Source organism: Brachyhypopomus gauderio, chromosome 1 (genome assembly GCF_052324685.1).
Source record: "Brachyhypopomus gauderio isolate BG-103 chromosome 1, BGAUD_0.2, whole genome shotgun sequence".
NCBI lineage: Eukaryota > Metazoa > Chordata > Actinopteri > Gymnotiformes > Hypopomidae > Brachyhypopomus > Brachyhypopomus gauderio.
Genome location: NC_135211.1, coordinates 35,628,926 through 35,656,762, shown reverse-complemented (window position 1 = coordinate 35,656,762; position 27,837 = coordinate 35,628,926). Strand labels below are relative to the sequence as shown.

General features: G+C 41.7%; 2 protein-coding genes across 7 annotated transcripts in view; one reads left to right on the top strand and one right to left on the bottom strand.

Annotated features, from left to right (window-relative positions):
• slx4ip (SLX4 interacting protein) overlaps positions 1 to 10,290 on the top strand; it is a 70,195-nt gene extending 59,905 nt beyond the window's left edge. For 5 of the 6 annotated variants that reach the window (XR_013132370.1, XR_013132372.1, XR_013132373.1 and 2 more), the window contains one exon: positions 7,530 to 7,802. The gene's annotated coding sequence lies outside the window, so the exon portion shown is untranslated. Of the gene's footprint in view, positions 1 to 7,529; positions 9,266 to 9,491 lie in introns of those variants that run through there. The other variant, XR_013132369.1, reaches the window with a different exon arrangement.
• jag1b (jagged canonical Notch ligand 1b) lies at positions 551 to 27,578 on the bottom strand. The gene is made up of 26 exons (XM_077012249.1): positions 27,219 to 27,578; positions 26,560 to 26,865; positions 20,628 to 20,685; positions 17,542 to 17,799; positions 16,997 to 17,057; positions 14,267 to 14,397; positions 14,023 to 14,142; positions 12,757 to 12,870; positions 12,218 to 12,331; positions 11,986 to 12,099; positions 11,106 to 11,152; positions 10,352 to 10,525; positions 9,851 to 10,001; positions 9,083 to 9,247; positions 8,581 to 8,694; positions 8,369 to 8,482; positions 8,172 to 8,285; positions 7,795 to 7,911; positions 7,174 to 7,201; positions 6,643 to 6,728; positions 5,981 to 6,094; positions 5,590 to 5,702; positions 5,233 to 5,469; positions 4,342 to 4,473; positions 4,040 to 4,181; positions 551 to 3,285 (listed from the first exon to the last, which is right to left on the bottom strand). Exons 1-26 carry the CDS (start codon positions 27,288 to 27,290, stop codon positions 2,831 to 2,833), a joined length of 3,651 nt encoding a protein of 1,216 aa, XP_076868364.1. The 5' UTR covers positions 27,291 to 27,578; the 3' UTR covers positions 551 to 2,830.
• Positions 27,579 to 27,837: the final 259 nt, after the last annotated feature.

Sequence of the window (27,837 nt, the reverse complement as noted above, 5' to 3'; positions counted from 1 at the left end):
GAGGAGGCAACACTAACGGGAGCAACAGACATAATACTAATTTAGATTATCATTCATATGACATCATGCTCAGATTAAGTTTATTTGAAAACTTATTTTTGTTGCATAATATATTAATTATAATGACTACATAATAGTAATATCTGCACATTATGTATATCATCCCACAGCAGATCACTGGGGCTCCATATTAGGTCAATTTAAACTTGCTACTAGTTTAAAGTACTGAATTTTTGTGTTGAAATGTGATTTTTTAAAATTCCCAGTCCTGCCCCCACCCCATCCCCCCAAAAGAAATGTGTGCCAAAAAACATGTTCTGAGACAACAGACTTTACAACCATAGTTTTTGTGTGGTTGGTAATGTTAAGAGTTTATCAATAGGTCTTACAGACTGGAAAACCGCAATTTTGATTTGCTGTTGTCAGATCAGATTACATTTGAAATGTGGACATATACAACAATATACAGAAGTAGACAAGTAGTATGTTCTAGCCACTGAAGCTAGATATCTATTGTGTTGGTCTGCTATGTGGTGCAAGAAACAGCAGATCCAATTCAAACAAGATTTAATTCTTTTCATACAAAATATTTAATAAATATTACTTAAAAAAGTACTGCCAAGAACAGTCTCAAAAAACAAACAAACAAAAAAAGGCTCTTTACAAGGTCAAATGTGTGGACACTATTCCAAGATTGTGTAGATTCAACAATCTGGATTGTCTGGTTAGAGCTTTTAATAAAAAAAAAATAAAAAGTGTGCACTGCAACAAGAAACAGTCTAAAGAGCAAGGCAGTCATCTACAGCAGGTGCCTAACAATGAATGTGGACAGCTGTCACCCTTTAGTTCAGATTTTAACATCCAGCTTGGTCCAGCTGGAAAAGGTCTTCAGGAGCATTTGATTAAAGTTGGGTAAGTATCTCAAAAACCTTCTGCTTGTAACCCTATCTCCTTCCCTTGTCTCTTCATGAACATTCACCAAGAAAGAAGTGATCAAAGAGAGGAAAGGGGAAGTGGAGACATGTAAACAGGTTTCTGGGATGTCCTTGACACAGCATAAATAGACTAATACACATACAACTTTACATTGCCATTTCAGATCAGGTGTTCATGAGAAAGTAATTTCTTTGGAAACTGGGCAGCTTTCACATGCAACAACTCTGAATCAGTCATCACACAAAGATTCTTTTGAACAAAAAAACATAGGTGATGGAAGTTTCAGATACTTTGACCCATCTCTTTGGTTACTGGTACCTCACCAAACTAGGGGGTTAATATTACTTGGTCATGATGAAACAAGGAGAGATGAAATTGAAACTTTGGATGCAAGTTGGATTTAAATTTCCAGGAACTGCTCTGGGCAACCCTAATCTACAGTGTTCCCATTGTCCCCCTACTTCAAGTATTCACAGCCTAGCTTATTAGTCATGCAAATCAAATTTGAAATAAAATAATTTTATGAACCGTGGTCTGCAGAGACTAAATGTTTTGACAACACTAATTTCAGTAGGTCAACCCACAAATAACACCTCCTTTTACATTGTTTTTGTAACAACCAACACAACCATGTGCTACTAGGTATGCAAAAACAAAACATAAGTACTTTTCTTCCATTCCTTACCTCATGTGTCTTAAGTAGTTGCAAGTATGCCCTGGCAAAATGAATTGACTTGAGGTTTACATTTAAACCTGACAATATAAAAATGGGGGAAAAAACAAACAACCCTCCATCGTATAAAAAAAAAAATAGACTGCTATTTCTCTTCAAATTCTGGCGTCTATAACAAACATGAAACAAATTTGTTGTCAAAATAAGGAAGCCATAAGCTTACAAAGCTATCAAAACCTTCAAAACTAGACAGTACATATAAATAAAAAGGAATGATATTTTAAGGCTCTTGATTATTAAGTTAATAAATCAAATATACAGAGTGATTAATTAAAAACAAATGTACATATCTTACACATTTCTAAATTGACAATTCTTCATATTGGCAGCAGCTACTAATAGGTCCTTGCCTGGGGCCAGACTGAGTGACCTCTGCCTTACAGTCTGATGTCAGTTATGTTCAGCCATGAATTGTCCAGCTTTCACAGATTAGGACACTTACTTTATTCCATGCAGATATATGTGTTATTGTTCACAACGTCTGCGACGTTTCTGTCCAGCTTCATAATGATGTGGCAAACATTATTTGGCTTACATTTGAAATGGATGATTGCAGACCTTAAACGCCACATTCTGGACCCAGGCAAGTCAGACCCATCCTGCCCCCAAAAAGAAAAATAAATACTTTTTCTGTTTATCCTTTTCCTTTGTCATGGTAACATTTCCGACAGTTGCTGTGATAAAAAGCTGCGAAGGCACTTTCGGTACAGAGTAATGATAAAACCAACCAGAGGAGCCCCACAACCCTTGGAAAACTACTTGAGCAATAATAATTATAATTATAAACATTTAAGACTGTCTGAAAATAGTACAAAGATTCAAAAAGATACTCAAACGTATCCACAAAAATAGACATTGGAAATGTTTGTGGTGGTGGTAGTGTTGTCATTTTTTAATGCAGGAAGACACTTGCAAACTAGTTTTGCACGGACGTGAAATACAGCACTTTGGTTTTCCAGCCTCCACAACAACTATCAGTTGCCAGTGTAAGCCAGCTTGTCAAAACTTAAATTAACACAGGGATAATGTAAATAATAACCTTAGAGTCAAGATTATGAAACAACAGTTTTAAGTATTTCAGCCTCTCCAATCCTCTGTAAAATCAGTACATGGGTAAAGGAGAGATGGAGGGGTTTGGTCACATGGCATTTGTACTGCCTGCTATACGATATACTCCATCCTGTTTAAAGTGTGTGCTGTCTCCAAGTCTCTGTTGTCCTGTTTGTTAGTCCAATTGGGGTTTTTGATGGGTGTCCTCTCCTCCTTCTCCACCAGCGTGTACGCTGGCTGCTTGGTGAATCGTGCTTTCTGCAGGTGTCTTTCCTTCTCCTCCTCCTCTGCCTCTGTATTGTGTGTCCTAATTTTGGCATTGATGGAGTTCTTCCCTTCGTAGTCTTTTATGGCCACACTGTGGGCTGCGTGCTTCTCGATTGGGTTTTTGATCTGGTTGAGCTGCTCGCGCACGTTGTTGGTGGTGTTGTCCTCTGTGGGCGAGGCTGCTGCGTTGCCGTGGGCACTGTGTTTCCGCCGGCGACGGACGCACCACAGGAAGGACGCGGCCAGGGCAAGGATCCAGAGAACAATGAAGACAGAGCTGAGCAGTGGAACCAGGTAGTCTAAAGAGAGAGGCAAATAACACATTTGGTTAAAATCCTCCACATAGCATATCGTTCATCATATGGACCATCATGACTATGCCTTAGTTGGATCATTAAAAAATTGCCATGGTATTTTGTAACAGACTGTTAAGGGTTGTAGTATGGATAGTGTAAAAGAGCTCCAGATAGTTGCGTAATTTTTCTGTAATTTGTACAAAGTAAATTGTAAATGAGTAATTCATTCAGTTTACTCATTCAATATACTCACTCTGTATATTACAGTAGCAGAAATAATTTGACATTTTTTTGTGTTGACAAGTGAGCGTGTTTTTTGTCATCGGTGATGCAACTTTGCAACACTGCATTAGAATGACCGAGATGCATATAGAGAACCAATTGCAAATATCAAGTCGTGTGATAAAGAGCCACAGAACAGTTTTAATGCTTCTTAAGTCTCATACCTGATTCACTAAATAGTTTAACACTGAGGTCTAACACAATGCGAGACATGTAGAAGCTTGCTGTAACACTATAGTAATTAAAATATAACATTTAATACCATACACAGAGAAACTCTATTAATTACAAAATAGTAACTGTGGATCCCACATTACGTAACTCCAGATGTTAAATAACATGGGTTAAACAGGTAAATACTAAACTGCAGTTAACTGCCTGTGGGAAGGTTTGGAACACAGTACTCCTCACATTTTAACACTGTATCCCATGTGTTAGTGTTGCAGTGTCGGTCCCTTTTACTCCAGGTTCTTACCATTACTGTTCGGCCTCTTCTGCACACGCACTCCTGTTACGGCAGTAATGATGGAGCTGTTACCAGTTCGCTTGCTCACTAGCTCAATAATCCAGTCTGTGATTTCTTTAATGGGGCTCCTCTCCATCATCTCCTCTGTGGACTATACAAATTAAAAGTTTGTTTACAATTTTGTAATATTTTAAACATTTCCATTTTCTCTTAATGCACAGTACTGTCTAATACATGTAGTTGTGCAGAACATGCGTCACACTATAGCCATTTAATCCCTTGAGTGAAGCAAAACGAAAATGTGTACTCACTATGCTGACGTGAATTTCATTGCTGGAAGAGAAGGAGGGGTCGCACATGATGGAAATGGTGAACTCTGAGGAGAGGTTCCTTACTACATACATGTGCCTCAACTCATTACACACGTCTTCTATGCTAAGACCCTGAGACAGAAACAGAACGGTATTACAACCGGGCAGACACCATAAATGAATGCAATATCCCTGATATGAAATAGAAAACATGCATTTAAAATGCTGTCAGGGAAAAATGAACCTATAAAAGACGAGCAGCAGATACACTTCAAAAGGAGAAGAGCCACGTTCCAAACAAAAGAGTATAGAAGTAATAAAAACATCACGTTAGCAAGGTGATGTCTGGGAGAGCCGCTGGATCCCTAGGTCTTGTTTTCTGTTTTTGCTATAGTCAAATGGAGCAGCTCCTTTCATCCGTCACTGTCCTCTGTCATGCTCACTAATCTTTCTCAGAACAATTATGCTTCACTGGCAGTTGGCAGTTTCTAAAACTCTAGACTTACATCATCTATGCTCTGCTTAAGGATATTGCCTAAGAAATGTCTTTGATCATATGAGGATACTGATTAAATGCAGTTTTAGCATTTCATAGGTTGGCTCCTCCATAGGGAACTGAGCTTCAATCACAGTAAGGTTGTACAAGAGTTAGTCACAATGAATGAGTATGATGAGTGAGTTACTTCCCGTCACTAAACACTGTAGTCTAGTACATCATGTGCATCTGCTTGGTAACAAGTTAAGTGTTCTTCACAAGCATGTGAAAGATGCCATGTCTGGCTTTATCCAGAAGATATGTAAAAGTATGAGTTATATCATGTTGCACGACATGGAAGGAACCATGGAAATTGACTAAGAAAATTCTTTCTCCGCTCTGGAGCGATGACTCACTCGAGGCATGGTCTCCTTGCTAAACGTGAACGTGATGTTGGCACAGCTGTTGTCCTGGTAAGGGAAGCTGTGGTGGCATTTGGAGGCTGGTGGAGGGGGAGCAGAGGGCCAGCACTCTCCCAGGCCATTGCAGGGCTTGACAAAACAATGCTCCTCTTTGATAGGAATACAAGACTGGCCCAACTGGCATCCTCCCCGGCCTTTACCAATCTGACAAGACTTCGGTCCACACCACATCTGAGGAAAACGGCAACAGTGAACATGTCATGGTACTGAAAGGGTTATCCAACAGGAAGAGAGTGCTACAACCCTGGCATGTACAGTTATGATCTCTCTAACGATAGGTTGATCACGTACCCTGGTGCAGTGGACCTGTCCATTGTGACACTGACAGGTGTTGCAGTCTTCCTCCCATTTTGTGCCATCAGTGGTAATTTGACCTCCTTCAGAAATGCAGGGCCTCCCTGTGACTGAATAACACAGAAAGATTAATAATGCTCAGATAACCTCTTCATACGGCATTCCAGTTTTAGGCTTGCTTCTGGATTAAGCTTTTACAGTGTCCTCCCATAAGGAATCAGAGCAATTGATCTGGTTTAGAAGGATCTACGATTTGTGTCAGGGAAATCAATTCAGAGCCTTGGGCTTTTCAGCTACCTGGCTAAAGAGTGTCCTATTTCTCTGGCACTTGAAGTTTGATGGATTATGTGGTAACAGAGAGAGAATGCGTATGTGATCATGTTCTCACTTTCATGACACTGAGGCCCAGTCCGTCCAGGTGGACAAATGCAGGAATAACCGTTGATCTCGTCCACACATGTAGCACCAAAAGCACAGGGAGAGGACTGGCACTCATTGATATCTAGAGGGAAGTGCACAAGCAGAATTTTCTTTCATTTAGGTAGGAAAACAAACACTGGGAATAGAAACATTTTTTTTATATATATTTGGTATATGGAAACTGGTTTAAGCTCAATAACTTTGATGTAACTCACAGCCGTGCTCAGCTGAAGTAATTTCATTAATGCAGGGTATATTTATGTACATGCCTGCCTCAAACAGCGACCCCCCAGGAATGCCTCATAATAAGGAGCTAAGTGGCCAGATGAAAGCTTTTAAAAGGGACGAATGAACTTTAATCAGCACTGAAGACTAAAGCTGATTGGCCTTTGGATGTTGCAAGCCACTCCCCCCTGGGGAATTAAAAACACAAAGTCCCTGAAGTACAGCACTGGCTAGGTGTTTGGCAATTTGCCAGAATTGCTGGCTAATTGGAAGGCTAGACCATGAACTTGTATTTGGGCACTAGCTTTTTCATGGATTGGCTGTAGTCTTATAGTGTGCTGGGAGAGGTCAGATTTCTGATACAAGGATCTCAAGCACCTCATCACTCATAAGGCTCACACTTACTTATGCGACAGTCTGGGCCAGCGAAGCCTGAAGCACATTCACACCGGTACCAGTTTTCTCCATCCACACATGTACCACTGTTGTAGCTGGAAAAAACAAACAAACAAAAGAAAAATGTCATTAGCAGGACACCACACCTTTGACACAAATCCTGTTCTATCATTAACATGACGACTCGACAACTCAGGGAAACGTAGACAAAGCTCAAATGCATACACAACTCAACCGAAAGTATCAAATTCAATGTTATGGTGGAATTCCCCAGAAAAAGCACTGCCCAAAGCACTCCAAGCTATTCTTTTGTCTTTTTTTCCACCCTCATGTCGATCTGAACTCAAATGATCTGTTGATCAGTTGAAGCGAAAAGGCACGGGTGCGTAATGCAGTGGGGCTGGACGCACCTTTGGAATGACAGTAAGAAAGGGAGTGGCTGTTTCTCAGCACACTGCCTACAGAGTGTGAGAAAAATCTGCACAGCTGTACAGGCTTGTTTACAGGAGCAGTGTGCACAAATGCGTTGCCTGGGCTTACCATGGGTGTGGGTTGCAGTCGTTGGTATCTGAAAGAGAAAGAGAGAGAATGAGCTTGTTTTCGAACCTGGGAGTACAAGAGTCAGGCTGCAGCGGAGAACATGTCAAAGCTTGTGTGCGTAGGGGTGAAGCTCCACAGAGTAGATGATCGTGATGTTATTAACAAACTCCCTTTGCTTCTTATAATGATTTCCAGCTTCAATCTTTTTTTCTTCTTCTTCATATACACTCTCATATGACTAGGTGCATGATTAGGTTTTGAGAGAGAGAGTGGAGAAGAACACTGAGATGGGACGAAAGCTGCAGTGATGTATGTTTGTCTCCATTTTCCTAATTTTTCCCCTCCTTTCTGGCCAGTTTGAACCAGGCATTGAGAGACAGTTGTGCACGGAGGAATAATGAGAAGAACAGGAAGACTGAAGAGGAGCTATTCATTGCATTCTTTCCTGACTCAGTACAGAGCACAGACAATGATGTAAAGGTTAAAGGTGAAGATGAAAGGTTCAAGGTACTACCTCCAGCTATTACTGTTTTAGTCATTACAGATTCAGCTCTTGTCCTTCTCTCTCTCTCTCTCTGTGGGTTTTGCTGTTGCCCCAAGGAGTCAGGACTCGGTACTCACTCTGGGAGCAGGTGGCTCCCTCCCAGCCTTCTTTGCACACGCAGTTGAAGGAGTCACCACTGACTACACAGGTGCCCCCATTCTCACACGGGTTGGGCAGACAGCTGCTGTTCTTGGCTGTGGAGGAACCACAGAAAAGGTTGGAATCCTTGGCTAAACGTCAGAACTAAACAGATAAAAACAGCTAAGGCTAAACAGCTAAGGTGAACAGAGTAAATCCAGAATGGTAGTCCAACTCAGCATACCATGTATTTATAACCCAGCACTACATCTCAAGGGCCTGACCGAAGAAAACACTAATGGACTAAATAGTATCATGTGCTTCTTCAATTTGTGAACATCTTGACACGGTTAATGAACTAATCAATTGTACTCACCAATGTTACAAGTGGCCCCTTCCCAGCCTGGTGAACACCGGCATTTGAAAGTGTCGCCCTCATCGTGGCAGGTGCCGCCGTTGTTGCAGGTGGCTTCATCACATTGGCTATCACCTAAAATAAAATAACAAACGTTCTTCTAATCTCACATGGTTACAGATAGCTTGTAAAAACAGGGTGGGTCTATAGACTCTTACGGGAGTGGCAGGTCTTTCCCTTCCAGCCATTCCTGCAGTCACAGTAAAAGTCGTTCACCAGGTCTTGACATGTTCCCTTGTTTAGGCAGGGGTTCACTCTGCAGTCATCTATATCTAAATGGTGATGAGGAGCAAAGAGGATTGAGAATTGTCCTTTTTATTTCTTAATGTACAAAAGGCAGATGTCTAATGCCAAAAAAACAAAAACTCACTCGTTTCACAGTTGGTCCCTGCCCAACCGTCAGCACAAATGCACTTGTACACATTCACTTTGTCAATGCATGTTCCACCGTTTCCACATGGATTACTCTCACAATCATTGATATCTGAAATGTAGAACAGAATGTTAGCATGGCGTATGTTTCAAGTCCATTCTAAAGGGATTTGTAGTGTATTATGGAAAGGGTTGACATTAGTATAGTAGCTAATTGTCATCAATACTATACATGTCTGTGGAACTTCTGTAATAAATGTCAAAGTGACAAACAGACCAGCAAATAGGTTTATGGTCATCAGTTAGTTGAAGCTAAATTGGATGTTTCTAACACAACATTGTCAAGAAAAAGTCTTGATGAATATTTACTTTCAGTTAATTTTTGGGGAAACAATTATTTGTGAAATTTGCATTGATGTATAAGGTGTTTGGTGAACAATAAAACATGGATATTTAAAACAGACGATGATGATACTGAGCAGTTGGACACTCGGTCTTACTCTCATGGCAGTAGGTGCCCCTGAACCCCTCCTGACATTCACATGTGAACTGGCCTCCTGTCTGGCTTCTGCAGCGCCCATGGGGTCCACACACATTCGACGAGATGTATCGCACTCCCCCTGGAGTGCTGTTGGACGCTACAGCGACAGTGCAGCTGTCAATCACTAAAGAACAGGGAGAGGGTGAGACTTCGTAAGACTGTAATTTTTTGTGAATTTATTAATGAATGTTCTTTGATAATTGTAAACTGCAATTGTAAAGCTGCTTTGAGACATATATTGTACAAAATGTTATGTAAATAAATTTGATTTAAACTGAAATTAACTATGTATGATATGAAATTGATATTCTTCACATCTTTTTCTGATTCCTTAATGTGTAAATAATCTTTCCCTCATTTGCTCCTAGAGGCAGAGGAATGGATGATATGGCACATAATAAATAATCCTCAGACCAGAAAGATGGTAAGACGGGCTTATGTATGCAACTTTTACCACCATTACCGAAAGATACGAGCCACGTCAAACAGTCGCGCAGTGCTATAAAAGATCCTGTGCCAATCTGTTAGGATGATTTTGGCATGTGTGATCCAATGGAATTACAATAACACCGATAGATTAAAGCTAAATGTCTTGTGAAACAAAATATGATATGCTCTTGGGAAGTGAGTGTAAAACAGTATGCAGCAAACAGATCAAGTTACTGCAGATGTATGTGGGTGATGGGGAGTATGTTGGGAAAGTTATCCGGGCGATGGGAAGTCCCACCTTGGCATGAAGTGGTGCGGCAATGGTCCTTGAGATGAGAACAGTTTTTGCCCTCGTAGTCTTCTGAGCATTTGCACAAGTAGTCAGATGCCAGGTTGAAACACACAGCGCCATTTTGACATGGGTTGGGCTGACAGTAATCAATATCAAGCTGTAGCAGGAAGAATTTGCGAAAGAGAATAAAGAAGAGGGACAAGGGCTAAATGATGAGGGGAAAATGATATCCAGGCATTTTTGAACTCTAACAAAACAGAAAATACCCACAGCATCCTCCCTGCTGTGAGTGCCAGGAAACAGCACAGTGAAATGCTCAGGATAATGAAAACAAATAATAGGAACAGTTTAGAGAAGCAGTCAAAGTCTGCCTCTCACGTTCTTTGCTTAGGGAATATTTTGTGGGTGTGTATGTGTAAGACCTTTCGAAACAATTCTGGGAAATATTATGGAGGGGAAAAAAGCCAAACAAATCATGTGACAAAAAGTGCACACTTCGACGCTTACCTGACACAGCTGACCTGAGAACCCAGCAGGACACAGACACCGAAAGCCATTCACTTCATTCTCACAGCGACCTCCATTAAGGCAAGGGCTGCTAGCACACTCGTCAACGTCCTTCTCACAGTGTTCGCCCGAAAAACCAGATGGGCAAACACAACGATAGCCATTTACTAAGTCCTGTGGGAGGAGATGATGTTTTATGTTTCTACACAAAAACAATCATTCATTGTAAATGACTAACGTTGTTGGGACCTAACAATGAAATATGTTTCAACTCAGATTAACAAAAAGTACCTCATATCGTGATTCAAATGGGGAACAGAAATCATGAATCAATAAACAATTGAGGAAGCAACTCAGATATGGAGAACAAGGCTCTAGTCAGTAATGACTCAAGTGTTCAAAGGCATATTGAAACTTCATGGATATGGAATGACAAGGTCAGAGTTAGGAGGTGAACTAAAACAGTAAGAACTCAACATGTCTCTGAGTACTGTAAGCAGTGATGCATTTTGCTCCTACAACATTCACACCCAACAATGTTTATAGTAATTTTAAGGTCCTTGAATCAGCCTTAAGCTCATATACTTTACTTAGAAAGCAGTACCAAAACAAAATATCATCTATCTGAAGAGGTGCATAAGCCCAAAAGCACTGTGACTTTAGAGGTGCTGTGGAGGTTGTACGTGACAACAAGCATGATGTAAGCTCAAACTGGACACTCATGAAGACTTTAAAGGAGATTTGATGTACTCACTCGACAGGTGGCCCCGTTTAGGCACTGGCCCTGGCAGTCATTGATATCTGCAAAACAAAATTGATATCTGCAAAACTGCAAAAGAAATCTGTTTCAGATTCTTTCCAATTTTAGGAAAGGTTCAGGTGAAGGTGGTCAGGAAACTGGTCTTGTGACCAGAGGGTCATGGGTTTTATTCCCAGACCTTACTGCATGACTTGAAATGCCCTTGAGCAAGGCACTTAACCCCAACTGCTCACTGGGCTAGGGTATGTGTGTACCACAAGCCCCCTAGTGTGCATTTTGTAAGTTGCTAAATGCCCTAAATGTAAAGTGAACAACCCAAATAGCACTTTTTGTTTTTGATAAAAACTGAGAATATTACAATATAGATGCAAACAAATCTATATGATCTGGCCTGCATCTCATCTCGCCTGTGTTTAAAAATATTTATCTGACTGGCTTTAATAGCGAAAGTCATTAAAGTTTTGTAACCTACAGCTACAGTTTTAAATCAGTTTGTGCAACATGATTTTTAGAAGACGTACTAGCCCCTGTCTAAACTTGGATGCACACCTTTTGTCACAGAACAATGAATCAGTAGTTTCCTAAACCAATTTGCTATTTCAGGTGTTTCCATATTTAGCTCTGCTGCATGTAGTGAAGTTATAGGTTTGGCTTGCACATAATCAGTTTGTTTGATTTTGAGTATTAGGGAACTATTATTCTTTCTTGCTGAATAACACATCCATCTTGTGTCCTTTGATGGCCTGAAAGTTTTATCAATAGATTAAATGCTTCCTCCCTTTTATATTAACTGACCATGCCAGACATTCAGGCGTTTGGTTTCTTTAAGACTTTAAGGAAAAAACCAGAACACAACCACAGCTCATCAACTCACTGATGTCACAGTTCTGACCCATCCAGCCTGGAAGACACTCGCAAAAATATCCACCAATCAGGTTACGGCAAGACTTTGCATGCACACAAGGTTTGTCTTCGCATTCATTGGCATCTGAAAACATACATAAAAACAATGACAATGTGATTGTTCAAATGTTTGAAACATCAAATGTATGTGTTCAAACTTCCCAGCAATGTCAGATCTTTTAGATTTGCTTCAGTGCTCTCACCAATCAGACATGTTTTGCCAGTCCACTGAGAAGGGCAACTACATTTAAAGCCGTTAACCAGATCCTGACAAGTGCCTCCATGGCTACATGGGTTTGGTGTACAGTCATCTACATCTAAAAAGTAAGAGAGCAGGTTAGACACAGCATGCATGCTAAGTAGTGGGTGTTTGTGTGTGTATATATATGGGCATTTCAGTAACCACGGACACTTTTGGGCAGCTTGCAAAAGTCTAGCTACATAGTTCATTGATAGATATGCACAGTATACGTTTCTCACAGTTGATGTCATTTGATGGCTTTAATGTTGTTCACATGAAACTTTAATATTTTATCATTTACATTTTTATTACACAGCTAAATTTAACCTGTCAAGAACTTAGTCAGCAATCAAAACAAGAAAAAAACTCCTTCTCTCAGGGCATTCTTTCTGATGTTGTCGAGCAAGCTCTAAGGCATTAAGGCATTACCAATGCAGTTACTCATTGTACAGTTGCAGAAAGCTCCATATGGGCTTAAGACCTTGTTTCTATCATTCTTACTCGTATTGCAGGATGGGCCACTCCAGCCAGGTGTACACGAGCACTCATAACCCTGACCAATCTCCGTGCAGCTCCCCTCATTAGCACATGGGTTGGACAGACAGGCTCGCTCCGCTGTGAATCCACGCAAACACACCCACATATTAGCATATGTACTTCATTATTTTTGTTCCTTAAGCGAGTGCCCTCCACAGAGTGACCGCAGTGATGCCGGGGACACCTATATAACTACTGGAGCACACGTTCCCTTTTGTTGCACATGTACCACATTTTTCCTATAGCAGTAAAGCAAAGAACCCAGCCTTAGGAAATAGGGAGGGGACATCTTTCTTCACCGTAGTTAAGGATTAATGTTTCTTCCTTTAACCTCATTCCTTTCCTGGCCTACACCTAACTGAAGTGGCTATTTTGAACTAGGGGCAGGTACAGGAGTTACCTCACCATGGGAAACCTGTCAGCACTCTAAAGGTTTTAGACATGGCCCTCGTTTGGTGGAGGTGGTGAAGGAGGGGTCCCTGTGATGCCCCATTTGACATGCTTCATAATCATATCCATTCTAGACTGTCAAAACAGAGGGGATCCACAGGCAGGCTAACTCATAACAGAGGAGATAAGTTGCCATCAGACCTAGGCTGCTCGGGGCCTACAGCCCAACATCAAATCTTAAACAGGGTGTTTTCATCTACAACCCACCTTCATGTGGATGGAAAGAAGTCCATTGGTGCTTTGCTAATGCTCAAGAACATAACATTTCAGTTTCCCAACTGTACATTTCTCTGAAAAACTGAAGCTGATCCAAATTTGTATTTGCTTGTTTTGCATACAGCAGTCTAATCGTTGTTGATAAATGTAAATTAACAGGCTTAACTCTAGGAAACACAAGTAAAATTTAGAGCCAGGAGTTGGCTCAATTTTTGTCAGTGTCTCCAATTTCACATCATGTTAGCATGTGCATGGAATACCTAATCAATATTTTCAAAAACTTTGGTAACGGCTGAACAGCCAGCTAATGAAATACCATTTACAATGTTAGCACTACACACAACAAATGGTAGAAACATACATCCTCAAATTTACAGTACAAATCACACATCCGAATTACACCATTTATAAAAACATACACAAATCTACACGCTGTGCTAACTAAACTTAAACAACCTAATAGCACAGGCAAGATATTCAGAAACAGAACTACTTAGATACATTCAGTAATTGAGCATTGAGGCTCTATATTTTTTCTACAAGGACAGAGATGCAGAAGCTCACCCCTCTCACAGTTGATCCCAGAATAGCCGTCAGCACAGGAGCAGTGATATTTGTCGGGTCCCGTGTTGCTGCATGTCCCCCCATTCAGACAAGGCTGGTGCGTGCCACAGTAGTTCAAATCTGAAACAGTGAGATATCGTTTAATTCCCAAAGTATTAAGCCTCCAAATAGTTAATGCCAACATTCCAGCCATGCTTGTGTTGCTGTGCCCCGCCCCATTACTGATTATGAGGAAAACCAGTACCTTTGTCACAGAGCTGCCCTCCCCAGTTGGTGTCACAGAGGCACTGCCATGGCTCCATACAGGTCCCATGCACGCAGCCTGGGTGAGGTATGCACTTATCACAGTACTGGCCCTGCCAGCCATACAGACAGCTACAAAGGAATCACACAGACACACACAATGAGACCTGTGCTTACACACACACAAAACTGACCTCAGTGCTGCAGGTTCACCTTTGCTTCACTCAGACACTATTCTGCAAATAGGACTAAAGAGATCCATATTTTGCCCCACACAATAGACCCTAGTTGTTGTACTTCAAGACACTCAGAAAGTTAACGCTTACCATTTGAGACATTTAAAACTCTGAAAACTGGCTTCACTAAGGGGGGAACAAAGGACTAACAACTTCTGTTGGTCTTCAGCTATTTAGCGCCAAGCCACATAAACAACAAACACTAGCTTTAAAATGCTTTAGCAGAGTTAATATTAGCCTGTGGCAAGACACATTGTTTCAGTCCGAACAGTTTCTTGGCTCTGTGACTAATCAGACAGCTGCGATGATGTGTGTGTGTGTGTGTGTGTGTGTGTGTGTGTGTGTGTGTGTGTGTGTGTGTGTGTGTGTGTGTGTGTGTGTGTGTGTGTTTGCACATGGTGGTAGGGGGGTAGGTTGAAGTATGTTGAGTTTTTCAAACTGTACATTTGGGGACAGTCTGCCAAAGATCTCTGTCTCATTTCCATTTAGCACATCTCCGTTCTAGCCACAGAGAAAGACTTCACTGACCGCATAGTTCCCCTAAGGTCAAATTAAAAGTCTTTTCCGAAAACCCACAGTGATAGCGTTTCAGTGTTATTCCCATTTAAGGCAACTGTAATTAAACAGTGCTTCTTTGAGCAATTAAAAAAATGTAAATGTTATTTTACAGAGTGCTTTCTCTCAAGAGTGACTCTCCTGAGAACTCCGCTGTGGCAAAACAGACTGCCCTCTGGGGAAAAAAGGAAACAATTAGCCCAGGGCATTGGCTCAGCTGTAAAAATAAACGTGGTGGTTAAGTAAACCTCGCTCTTTGATTAAAGAGGGCCATGCTTGAACATGAGCAGACCATTCACTTTGAGGCAAAAATGCAAAGAGAGGAAAAGAAAGGACATTTCCGGTCAGCGTTTCAGTCACACTTCCTGTACTCTCAACAAGCTGTGGAGGTGGTGAAGGTTTTGATTGGCACTGGGATGATAAAGGGGTTTTTATCCTAAAACCTCTGGCAGTCCCAGTTTAAGACTGAGCAAGGTCTCCATTAGGCTAATTGTGCAACTATGGCTATGAAAATTACTTCAGTGTGCAAGACATCAAGTGCAGGTTTCTTTTCTTTTGTTTTTTAAGGCATTTAATTGCATTCTTTAGGATGTTGTCTTCGTATGCAAAGTCAGCAATGCAGAGGACAATAACTCACCTTGAGCAAATGTACATGCACAGAAGACATTTCTAGACAAACATTCCTACCCTGAAGCTATAGTACAGCTGATCACTTCAAACATTCCCACCCTGAAGTTGTAGTACAGCTGGCCACTTCAAATATTCTCACCCTCAAGTTGTAGTACAGCTTACCACTTCAAATATTCTCACCCTCAAGTTGTAGTACAGCTGACCACCACTTCAATCAAACAGAATGATGGCTGCAACAGCCATCAGAAACTGTATGGTAGACTGCCATCAATTTTCCTGAAATCTGGCTTGAGGGCTCTTGTCTGCAATGAGTCCAGTTTTTATTAAGTGTACATAACACCTAAGAGTTTGCAATTATACTTTCATCCTCAGCTCCATCTTTCATTTTTTATTTGAATGTGTTAAGTTTAAGAGATAACACTAAAGTCTCATATTAGTCAAATATAAGTTTGGGCTGCCATATTGCCTGTACATTTTCTGAATTAGATATAACGCCTTAATGAGCTCCTCAGGCAAAGCAGGCTGCAGCTCGTAGAGAACACTCAGCTTGCTTAAGAATTCTAAGTTTCACTAAGGGCTCTCAGTAACCCTCCTAAATCTGACACAAATGAGCTATGTATGACATCTCTTTATGACAGGGCAATTCATAAGCACAAAACAATGCTTGGAGCATTGCAATGCTTGGGGAAGCATGTTAATTGGAAAACACTTCAAACAAGATGCAAATCCTTTATTCATTCCTCTTAGGCCCAAAATTTATAAGCTGCCAACACAACAGCCAGTGTAGTTTAAAGAACAATTTGTTCAGCATAATGGACCAATAAAGCTTGGTCATTTTCCAAAAAGGCACAAAGCATCATCCCAATCCCTGATTGCAATTTTGATCATTGGAGAACGGTTGATGGTGGAGAGGGATTGAGGGTGGAGAGGGATTGAGGGTGGAGAAGAGTTGAGGGTGGAGAAGGGTTATGGGTGGATGACAGCGAGCTGTTTTCATTTGACTGTTGGCCAGGGAAAGAGTCAGAGATCACATGACCTGGCAGAACCACCAGGAGACAACATTCTGTTAGGATCTGACCATGACTCATTGACTGCAGCTCACTGCCGCTCTGAAGCCTGGCGTCCAGCTGCAAGACCAGACCATGCGCTTCTACTCCCACTCTCACAAAAATGCCTGAATTACTCAAAAGCTCAAAACGTCAAGTAGCAAAGCAACAGAGCCAAGATGATGAACCAGAAGCAAAAAATGGCAGACAAGAATTCTTTTCGAATGTTAATAGTGTTGTAAAGAAGAGGGCGATGCGACTCACTTGCAGTCCCCTGGTTGTTTGCAGGATCCGTGCTTAATGCTGCACCCTTGCCTGCAGATAGCTGAGAAAGAAAAAAAACCCCAAAGACATGGATGCAAAATAGAGACACCAGTGTAGGTTTACAGTCCGTTCATCCTTATTGTGTTATGTCAGATCATGCTGTTCTCCCCTCACTCATGGGAATGTTCCTGGAATGTACAAGGGGAGCTATCAAATCCCTAATCCACCCATCCGAGCCCAGTCTAATTTGAGGCCTGTCGTCATGCTTTGAGGCATATTAACCTCAGCATTCACCACTGGCTGTAACTTTGCAAAACAGCGTCATACGCCAAACCAACCTCACCAGCCGGCCTCCTAAAACAGCTCCTGCATCCTCGTAATAATCCTCCATGAGAGCTCAAAATTAACTCGTAATCTCTTACCGTTCACCATTATCATATATCATTTAGCAGAATAGAATTCTCACTAAAATGGCCAACTGGACTAATATGGACTGACATGAAGCACAGGCCAGACTTGACGTTGAAACTCAGGTAAACTCTCACCTGTGTTGCAGTCCGGGCCTGTCCATCCCTCAAGGCAGGTCTTGTTTCCATTCTGGTCACAGGTGTAGTGTCCAAAGAACTCGTCACGTGGACGGCAGAATTTATTGCAGCCGAAGCCATAGTAGTGTTCATCACATGTGACCCGGATATTATATTCGAACTGAGCCACTGGGCCAGTGTGTGTCAGTCTCTGCCACTGGTGATTTGGGTTGATCATTCCAGAGTGGTAGGCCTTCTCTATGAGTCTTCCAATTGAACCTGCACAGTTTATAAGTTACTGTAAGAGTTCAGCAGAACACTACGTAGTACAGATAGCCAAACAGAGAAACTAAGGCCTTTTGATGCCTGTCTGGCTCTTCTTATTGCTGGCTTCATATGTTCCATATCCAAAACTAGAGAAAGAACCACAGTTACCATAAATTACAGTGTACATACACCAACTAAGCCCTTGGCTGCCAGCAGAACCCTAGAGACCAACATTTTCTCTCTCACACACATTCTTATACAGACATGTTCATTAACTCTCACACATTCTTTTCTCCTTCACACCCCCAAACCTCAATGCTTGATCACAGCAATGAGAGGAAGGTTAGACAAAATTCTGTAACATTTAGATAATGGAAGACACACAGGAAAGTTAAAGTGCAATCTATCTATGGTTTTATTTACAACTTCAGCCAGACACACAGAGATTTCCCCTTCATGTGTTCCACTCTTAACTGCATAACCACACACAAAGCAGTAGCTCATCTGTCTTCCTGCTTAATACCTATTTGGCAATGCAAATGCTCTCACACTGAAATAAATACCCACACTTAGTACTATGTAGTTAAAGCTTATTTAGTACACTGATAACCAAATAACAAGAAAACAAGAAACACAAATTATTTAAGGAGGCCATTTTCTGACATTAAGAATTAGTACATCACGTCGTTGATAGTTCCATCATTAAATTACTGCTAATTAATTTAATTAAATAAGCTTCAACAACTGTATATGAGCGCATAAGCTTGCTTGAGAAACATCTCTTCCAGAGAAAGCTGACTGACATCGTTACAGTTAACGTTGGTACAACCTCTGCTGCATTGCTCATGAATTATCATCTTTATTTACACCCTGCCCTTATTTTTGCGTAATATATCTGTTTATGTGCAATTGTATCTTGGTACTGTATGTTCTGATCTATGCTGTATTGGGTGTACTGTGTACTCTCAGTGTTAGAGTCTTTTTGGAAAGTTACATATGCATTGATCAATCCCTCATATGGCAATTATACATTCTTACTGAGTGCATTAAATGCACAAGGTATTTGAAATCTAAACGTTGTGCAGAAACGAAGCACACAATTAAACCAAATTACAATTTTACTCCTAGAATCCCAACTGCATGACTAATTGATCATTACTGCAGGTCTACTCCTATAATTCTTCATCTGTGCAAAATGCATGAATTGTGGCAACGTAAAAAAGCCAGAGCCAAAACTTTATTTACAGTCTCACACAGAGCCAGAGGTGGGTGCGGACGACGTAGAAGAGCATGAGCAGGGCTATATTTCATAAGGCCCTGGAATGCAGAGGGCCCTGGAGACATTTCACTAGCAGCCTGGAGCTTATGGTCAGAGCCAGGTGTCATGTCCTTACTACCAGCAGCCTGCTCCACTTCACCATGGGCTGAGGAAGTAACATTAAACAGTCAGAAGGAGCCTCCCTTATTCTCAGAACATAGATGCTGAAGGTAATATCTCCAGAATAAAAAAAGGTTCCTTGTCCACTCGACTGTATTTTAGCCCTAGAGCAGTAAACCTATTTTTAATGTTCTTCTATAAAATAAAGTGCAATAATCTTGTGGAATATTCAGTTTCAGAGACGAGTGGAAAGTTAAGGCTGTGAGTCTGTTCCTCCTGCAGCGTGTTCAGCTGTGAGGAGACGCTGTGAATGTTCTACTTGTGTGGGCCTACTGACTAACAAACAAATGTACAGAACCAACAGAAACATAACGGAGGACGCCCAACGCTACCAACTCTACCATCTCTGGGTCTGTGCAGGCAGAACACAGGAAATGATTGAAAAGAAAGCAGAAAGTTGTAAATATGTAATGGGCAGAGAGCAAGTGACGGTAAAAGAATTCTGCAGAATGTTTTCTGTCCACCATGTCTGGTGTATATGGTAGATATACAAATAAATAAATATTTATTTGATGAATATATAAAATGGTATTTACTTGGGTCAAAGGGCAGTTTTTGAGAAAGTGCTAAGAACAGCCAGGAGGCCTCTATGATGAGTGTGTATTTGTATATGAGGATCTATCTACAAGTGGCAGACTCGTTTCTCTGCAGGTAATTTAATATTCATTTGCAGTCTCTACTTATCCATTCTGTTGTTTTCCACCTTTCAAATAAAATTGACCTTATATTTATGCAGTCTACATACTATAGGTTCTATCCACTAAAATATATAAAGTACAACCCAAACAAAAAACTCCCCATTAACAGCAAAGCCCTGAAATAAACAATCTCAATAAAGATAACTTGCTAAGCCATTAAATATAAAGGCCACCACTTAACTAACATAAAGCAGCCTTTCCACCATGTTGGTACACCGATAGAGTTTTGTTTCCTAGAGTACAGTGCAAAGGGAGGAACTGAAGTGCCTGGCTCACATAAACTGGACCCGTGTTGGGACCGTGCAGCTCTGACAGAGAGACCGACCCTGGCAACACCTGCCATTACTCATCAGCTGCATTTGAAAACATTTACATACCCAAGAGGCCCTTCAATGCACATCCATGTTGTGTAGGCACCACAGCACATCCAACCTCTCAACCCTGAACACGCACACACTCTTTCCGCTCGCGCTCTTCCCTGTCGCACCTGTCAGCACACTCAGTTTAATGACGAATAAGAGAGGAGGGGGACCGGAAAAAAAAGACTAAACTACAGTTTTTAGCTTTAACAGGTCAGTTCCCAGACTATGGAACATAAAATCCAGAGTGGTTTATGTATGGTAGAGAGAAGGATGAATGACTAAGCAGCAAAAGACAGATACATAGACAGTCACACAAAAATCTGGAAAAGGTCTGGAACTTACTTTCACCAGCAGTATCATTACTGAAGTCCAATGCCTCCACTATCAATGTGTAGGACCTCTGTAGGAAGAAACAAATGATGCAGGTTAACAATGAAGCCAAAACGAAGATGCAACAAAAATATATCATGTCATTGTAGCTGTCTGCTGTAAGGAAAATATACCAGTGCTCTCCAGTATGAAAATCTAACCATGAGGAAAAAAATAAAACAAAAACATCATAAATGTTATTCAAACCTAAACCATCTTGTATTCCAACATGGGGGATTTTGCCAGAATTCCTCCTTCGGTGTAAATGAACGTTCAGCTGACCAGAAATCATTGTTATCTTAATCTGTTTTAAATGTATTTTGTCCCATTAGTGAAGATTTATAAACCTGGTCATACAGACTCCCCACACACAGCAGGAAACCGTCTGACTTGGGCCAGTCCCAGGCAAACAAGGTCATCCACATAAATGATCCAATTGTCTAATCTATGTAAAGAACCAACACTTCACAATACTGCATGACCAGGTCAGCAAGGTCACTGAATAGTTTCTACATGCCAACTGGACACTGCAAGAATTTCTCTGCATTAAAAAATCTTGTACATCGACAACTGCTCAACAACCACATTGGTTATCCTTGACTCCTGCTCCCCAGGAGTGCTGTTGGTGTTTGCTCTGGTGTTTGTGGTCTAGGTTTCAGCTTTGTTTAAAAAAAATAAAAAAGAATACGGCTGAAGTCCAAGTCTTACAAGCTTCTGTTTATGCACAGCTACCCCCACCAGAAAAAAAAAGATTCCCTCTGCTTTTGAGGTCTTTTGTGTGCAGTTTGTTCCTCTTTTCCCAATGGAAAAGAATGTGGAGCAGGGATCTGAGATTGGGGGGGGGGGGGGGGGGGTCTGGTTTTAGAACAACTTTCATACAGGATGAGATCTCTGGAGGGCCTGGCTACATTTCAGCACTTCTGAAACGCTTTGTTTGACTTAAGGTCATCACAGCTCTCACCGGTATCAGGTAACGAGCCCCAGAGAAAGACAGAAAGGGAGGGAGAGAAACCGAGAGAGACAGAGCTACCGCCCTAAAGCAGAAGAAAGAGAAGAAGTGTGAGTATAGAGGAGGGTGTTAGTAAGCTAGAACGAGAGAGTCACGGGGAGGTAGCACATACGAGGGAGAAAGGGGATGTGGATGCGAATGCCATTATCTCCTCTAGCAGACCTGCAGCACCTCTTCACAACACCTATTTGTCACATTTGCACCATCAGGCCTCTCCACACAACCTCATGGAATTTCCAACATGACCACGGGCTTCGACATCCAGCAATGACAGACGGCCTCGCTCGTGGCCAAGCTCCTCAAACAGACCCTCACATTACCTCTCGTGGTGAACTAACAGCCAGAAGGTAGAAAATGCCTTATCTCAACTGCTCAACTTGATGCTCTTGCAAATAAATAAATAAATGTGCATATTAAATGGGTTGAAATATTACCAGCACACTTTAAATAAACATGCTTTAACTTACTGGCCCACTTAAGAAGCATTCTTTCATGTAGTCATGCGGACGTCATTTCATGTAGTTTTTTTATATCAGTTATCAAGAATTATATTGTACAGCTACTGTGTCAGTTAACATATTTAATTCAGAACGTACTGAACTTTACAATGTTTAGAACTCACTGAACATTAAAAATTTCCAAAATGCCCTTTTAGCTTGAGTCTAAGTCAGTCCATGGATTACTGCCAAAGCTTTACCATGCATGGCCTGGGAGATGGCTATGAACATGTCTGCACACGGAACCCCAGTGTAAGGATGCGTGGTCACCTATGTTGGCAGATAAATTGACAAGCCCTTATGGTAAACACTCTGTTTATCAGGGTGTTCCACTAGCTTCCACTTTGCAAATCACAGGATCCTGTACTGAGATAAACAGATTTGACAGGTTTGACAGGCAGAGAGATCTGGGAGAGCTAGCAACATCATGTATGCCAATGAAAGGCTTTATGTTCCTATAAATCATGTCCTAAGTCCAGTCACTGTGATTTCTTCAGAGGTGTCGGGGTAAAGTACACTGAGAAAAGTGGAGTGTAGAAAGTGACTGATTTAAAATGTTCCCTAAAATGGGAAGACTGGGGTATCTAGACTGGATTTGACTGACTAATGAATTGTGCTGGACTGTTTTTACCTACCAAACTTCCATCCTTGATAAGCTACAAGCATCAACAACATATAATTATATATTTAGGTACCAATATGTACACTAAATCTCTTTACTAACGTGTGTAGTAGAGTAAAATTTACAGTAATGTGGCATGTAAGTGCAAATTATACGATTTAAAAGCCTTCTCTTTATAGCAACAAACTAAAATAACAGTGTTATTTGATCTCATGCAACTTGTAAACTGTGTCATTTATCAGTGGATTAACGTCAACAAGCCTTGTCGTTTTTGAAAGACAAGAATACAACACATCCATTTTATACAAATGTCAGTGATTACAATTAGAACATTTGCCCTGAAGTCTTATATGCTCTTTTGAATATTCTCATGCTTAAATTATATTTCTGGCTGAGGTTAGAGCACCATTAAAATGTCTTGCCTGCACAATGTTAGTTCCTTCCATCTCACTCTATAACTTGCAATCTAGTTATCAGCTCTGGATGCCGCCAGGTTCATTTTTCCCATGCTCGCCACTGACCTCGGTGTTGTCTTTGAACTCTCAGCACCCGCCTCTCTTCCCACCCCCTCCACCCAGCCCTGACTTCTCCCTCCCCTCCACCCGTCCCAGCTAGCGACAGCCCCAGAAATAGCTTCATGTTTCTCTTATCATCCCGGGTCTACGCTGGCTCCACCCGAGCCTTAACAGCACCGAACACTTATTCTGTGCTGCCAGACAGCACTCTCCTCTTCCTCTTGGGATTTACCCCCGAGGACACAACACTGAAAATGCCGTCAGTGGCCATAAATGGCTGTGAGCCTCCACCGCCTGTGCTCTGTGGGAATCTGTGGGAATCTGCCTCCAGTTTGCACCTTCATCGATAAGAAAAAATGCGATAACAAAAAAGGAAAAGCTAAAATGGAAGCCAAAGTAGAAAGAAATGTGTCAACAGTGACTGACTCACTGAGTTGGGATTCCCATCAGTCATGATCAACATTAGCAACTCAGTGAAATTGCAGCCCATCGCGAGTGTAGATGCCTTGTTTGCTGAAACCCAAAGCTTTGGGTTTCAAAAAAAAGGCAGAAGATACACAGTCTCAGTAATAATGGAAAGGTAGAAGGACTTGTTTGCTGGGAGATACCCATCAAAAGATAAAAGAAGGCTCATGAGAAAAGCTTTTGACAGTCCTCTAAGGAGGACCCTTTCACTGGTAATGGGTCTCCATCACTCATCGGTCTACACTCAAGAACCTTGGCCAGACTTTATCTCCCAGCACTCTCAATGGTGAACACCAGCGAGACTGTGCATGCTAACAGAGGTGAACGAGAAAGCACACAAGCTGTCAACCACGTCTGCTCTCAGATAGTAAACTCTGGCCAGAAGGGACATGCACACTTGGGCCAACCTCTTACTGCGTTCCCAACTGAACAGCGTTTCTCAGCATGTTCTGGTGAACGTCAGAGCCAGCTGGGAGTAGTCTGCAGGGCAGGGCTCTGAGCAATGGTGTGCTCATTGCGCACTCAGCAGTGAACGTACCGGTTTGGCTGCAATGCTCTGCCATAGCAACACATGGAGTGCCAGAAAAGCCACAGCCGAGGTAGAGGAATAAAGGCGAAGGCCTTTGACTCACATAATTTGCACTTACATGCCACATTAAGAGAAAGGGCTGTACACAGAAAAATAATATATTAGTAACTGTCACCAGCATTTTCCCTCAGGGCTGTACAGACCACTCACCTGTCACAAGGCACTGCTCCTCAGCTATGCCAAATGCAAATGAAGTGTGGAAAGGAGATTAAAGGACGTATATAAGTATATACAAACAATGAAAGAATAAGACACAGCAGAAGTTCCTGTAGTATGTTGCTTGAAATGCAAATGCTATTAACTGGTGGTATATTGAACAAACAGAAGAAAAGATGGAGCTTTGTGGGAGTTTTGTCATTGTGCTTGTACCCTCCTCCAGGCCCCCACAGCACCACACTGCAAAGTGCTGAAGCCGCCAGTATGTGAACTAAGGCCAGGGCTGGGTTTGTCCAGGAGCCCATCCCATCCCTGCTGAGTCCAGCGCGGCTTCCTGCTGCCTGTCCTGGGCCGCCATTATTCCTGGACTGGCTCCATTATGCACAGTAATCCTGCCTGTAGCCGGCTTTGCCAAGCCATTGTCCGCTTGCTCCGTGTTCTGCTGGAGCTGACTGGTCTGGCCGTACCCCAACCTCAACGCATTTTTCTCTTTTTACGCCTTCGTGCCTCACAAAAAACAGGGACCAACGAGATATAACTGCTGCATGCCATTTTAAAAACATGAACTGAAAAAAAAATGGACTGAATAGGTGCGACACATCTCGCTGAGACATGAGTGGGATTAGTACCTACTACGGATACTATCTAGCAACCTCATTAGTACCTACTACGGATACTAACTAGCAACCTCATTAGTACCTACTACGGATACTAACTGGAAAACTCATTAGACACAATGTTAAAGAGATCAAACCTAATTCACAACAACCGAATTAATTCATTTAGAAGTGCGGTGATGAATTGCATGATAAGCATAATGCAAATGGTGTCAACAAGAAGACATGCATTCTAACTGAATTTCCTGAACCATCGTACAGTAGTACAGTGTGAACCAAAGTACAGTGAAGGTCTAAATCACAGACAAGTATGTCCCAAACATCAATGGACTACTTTTAGGAGTGTGGGAAATACTTCACAATCATTTAAGGGCTTAAGGGCCATATAAACTGCATGATGATTAATGTTTTGTGTCAAACACATCAGATTATATATCAAACATTTAGCCATGCCTTTGTGCCCAAGACCAGCACACTGCACAATGTTAGTCAAGGAAGTGGATTGGAATGTAGATGTATTGAATTTAATCCAAGAGCAGCCTCTCAATAAGATGTACTCTTGTGCATCGGACCAATGTACTTTTAAGACAGAAGTTGTCCTAACTGTGAAATGAAATGTGCTTCCCACTGTTACAAACGTGTCTTAGTATGTAACAGTTCATATCAATTTTTAGGGCTAATTTGATACTGGAAGTGCTAATACAGCCTCGTTGATTAGGTTAGCTGAATTACGCATGCTCAATGACCGGGCGACCATTAGCATAATGAAAACTTGATATCAGTTCAAGTATGTTAATGAATTCTGCAGAAAGCTTACGTGACCCATATTTTGCATGTTTGAATAACCTCCGTTAGCTCAACGCTTTTTGAAGGCAGGTGACATCTTTTTGGCAGGTGTCACATCTTTTTTTGGCCTTGTCTGAAACTATTTTTTTCTTCGTCGTGTGTTAGACTGTGTTATTTCACGACAGGAACCCTAGATCTGGAAGGGCGCTTGTTAATAAAGTTACCTTGGTAAGACGCAAAACAGTTTTAACTTCTATTCGTGTTTGTTGTCGTTTACATTTGGAAACGAGCGTTAAAAACGTGGTGTTCGTTTATGTTTCAAACTGAGGGAGCAAAAACTGTCGACAGCTACGCTGCACAACATCCATGAGACACCGTTTTCTCACTGGGTTATGAATTCACACTCCTGGCTGCCCGGTTTCTGGAAACTCTCATCGCAAGACGAACATTTCTAAGCACACAGATTTGGAAATATAACACTTTCTCCGTTTAGTTGCGCGCCAGGGTTGTGTTTCCATTTTACGTGGGGTTCCTGGTATCTCACATGGGAACCCTGCCACTACAAGGTACGTAAGAGTCATAACGTTACTGGGTTCATTATGGTAAACATGCATCAAGAAACTACAGAGAGAGTGACGTATTTACTTACCGGCCAGGCAAAACTGAAATGTAAAACAATCCTTGACTTCTCTGTCATTTGGGTGCCCCCGTTAGAAAATGTATTCCCTCCGAGAAAACGCGTAGATCCAGTTCCGAAACTGCAAGGCCCCGCCGCAGAAACTCGCGTTTGATATTCCTTCAGACAAACTTTGAAATATGTGTTACATTCATTCCTGGTGCATTTGCGATCCGCGCCGTTCCTCACGCCGTCGCAACATAAACCACTCTGCAACTCGCCGTTTACTTTCTGCATCGATAAGATTTCCAATTCGAAATTCCCCGATGCATCAGACACCTGTTGAAACAGACGAATAGTCCACGGATTAAAAAAGGGAAACCTACGGCGGAAAGTTTTATCTGCACGCAAACCGTCGGTGGCAGATGAGACAAGTGTTTGCTAATATAGCTGTCGCGCTGCCTATTCTCTAAAAGATGCAATCAAGTTTGCCCTTGGCTTCAAACTCCGTAAACAGGGTAACTAAACTGTAGGTTGAATGCATAGGTAAATGCACTTTCTATGAACGCATGCCTGTACACTTAAAACTTGAGTTGTAGTAGGGGATAAATTGGGGCATGATAAATAAACAAGTCTAGCCGTGGGGTGAAAACACATGTAGGAATGTGAAGCGGTGTTGTGGAAGAACGTACCTTCGTCCGCAAGCATAACAAAAAGGCATGAAAGTAAAGAGTTGCAAACACGGAGCTCCGTCTCAGAATCATGCCTCCTTGCTGGTGTTGCCACTGGCTTTGAAACTAGACCTTCTAGCCGACTCACGGCTCTAATGTACTCGTCGTTTTAACATGCACGTATGGAGAGAATACCTCTTTTTTTCAGAAGACCAAAGTTTCCCAGTGAATAGGAAAGTGCCTCCTATTACACCCTTATTCCAGCGTATCGGAAATTCTTATCTTATCCTTTTCTCCCTCTCAGCAGCAAGTATACATTACATAGAAGCCATGAGAGCGTTGTCCGCGAATGACTAGCTAGCTGCGCACTCGGTGCAGCAAGTTCAGATAATAGGGTGGCGAACGCATGCGTAAATTTAATATTCAATAGCTGTGGAGGTTGGCTGGCTCAGAGTCCCTCCCCGATTCCAGCCAGATGACGGATAGGGTTCATATTGTTAGAGCTTTAGTGCCGCTGCAAATCTTCATTACTACAGTGCATTGTGTACAAGCAACAGTGAAATGTTTGAAATAAGCTGGTTTTGCAGCAATATTGAACTATTGGTATCTTCACAAGAAAGACATTTGTACACTGAAAGTT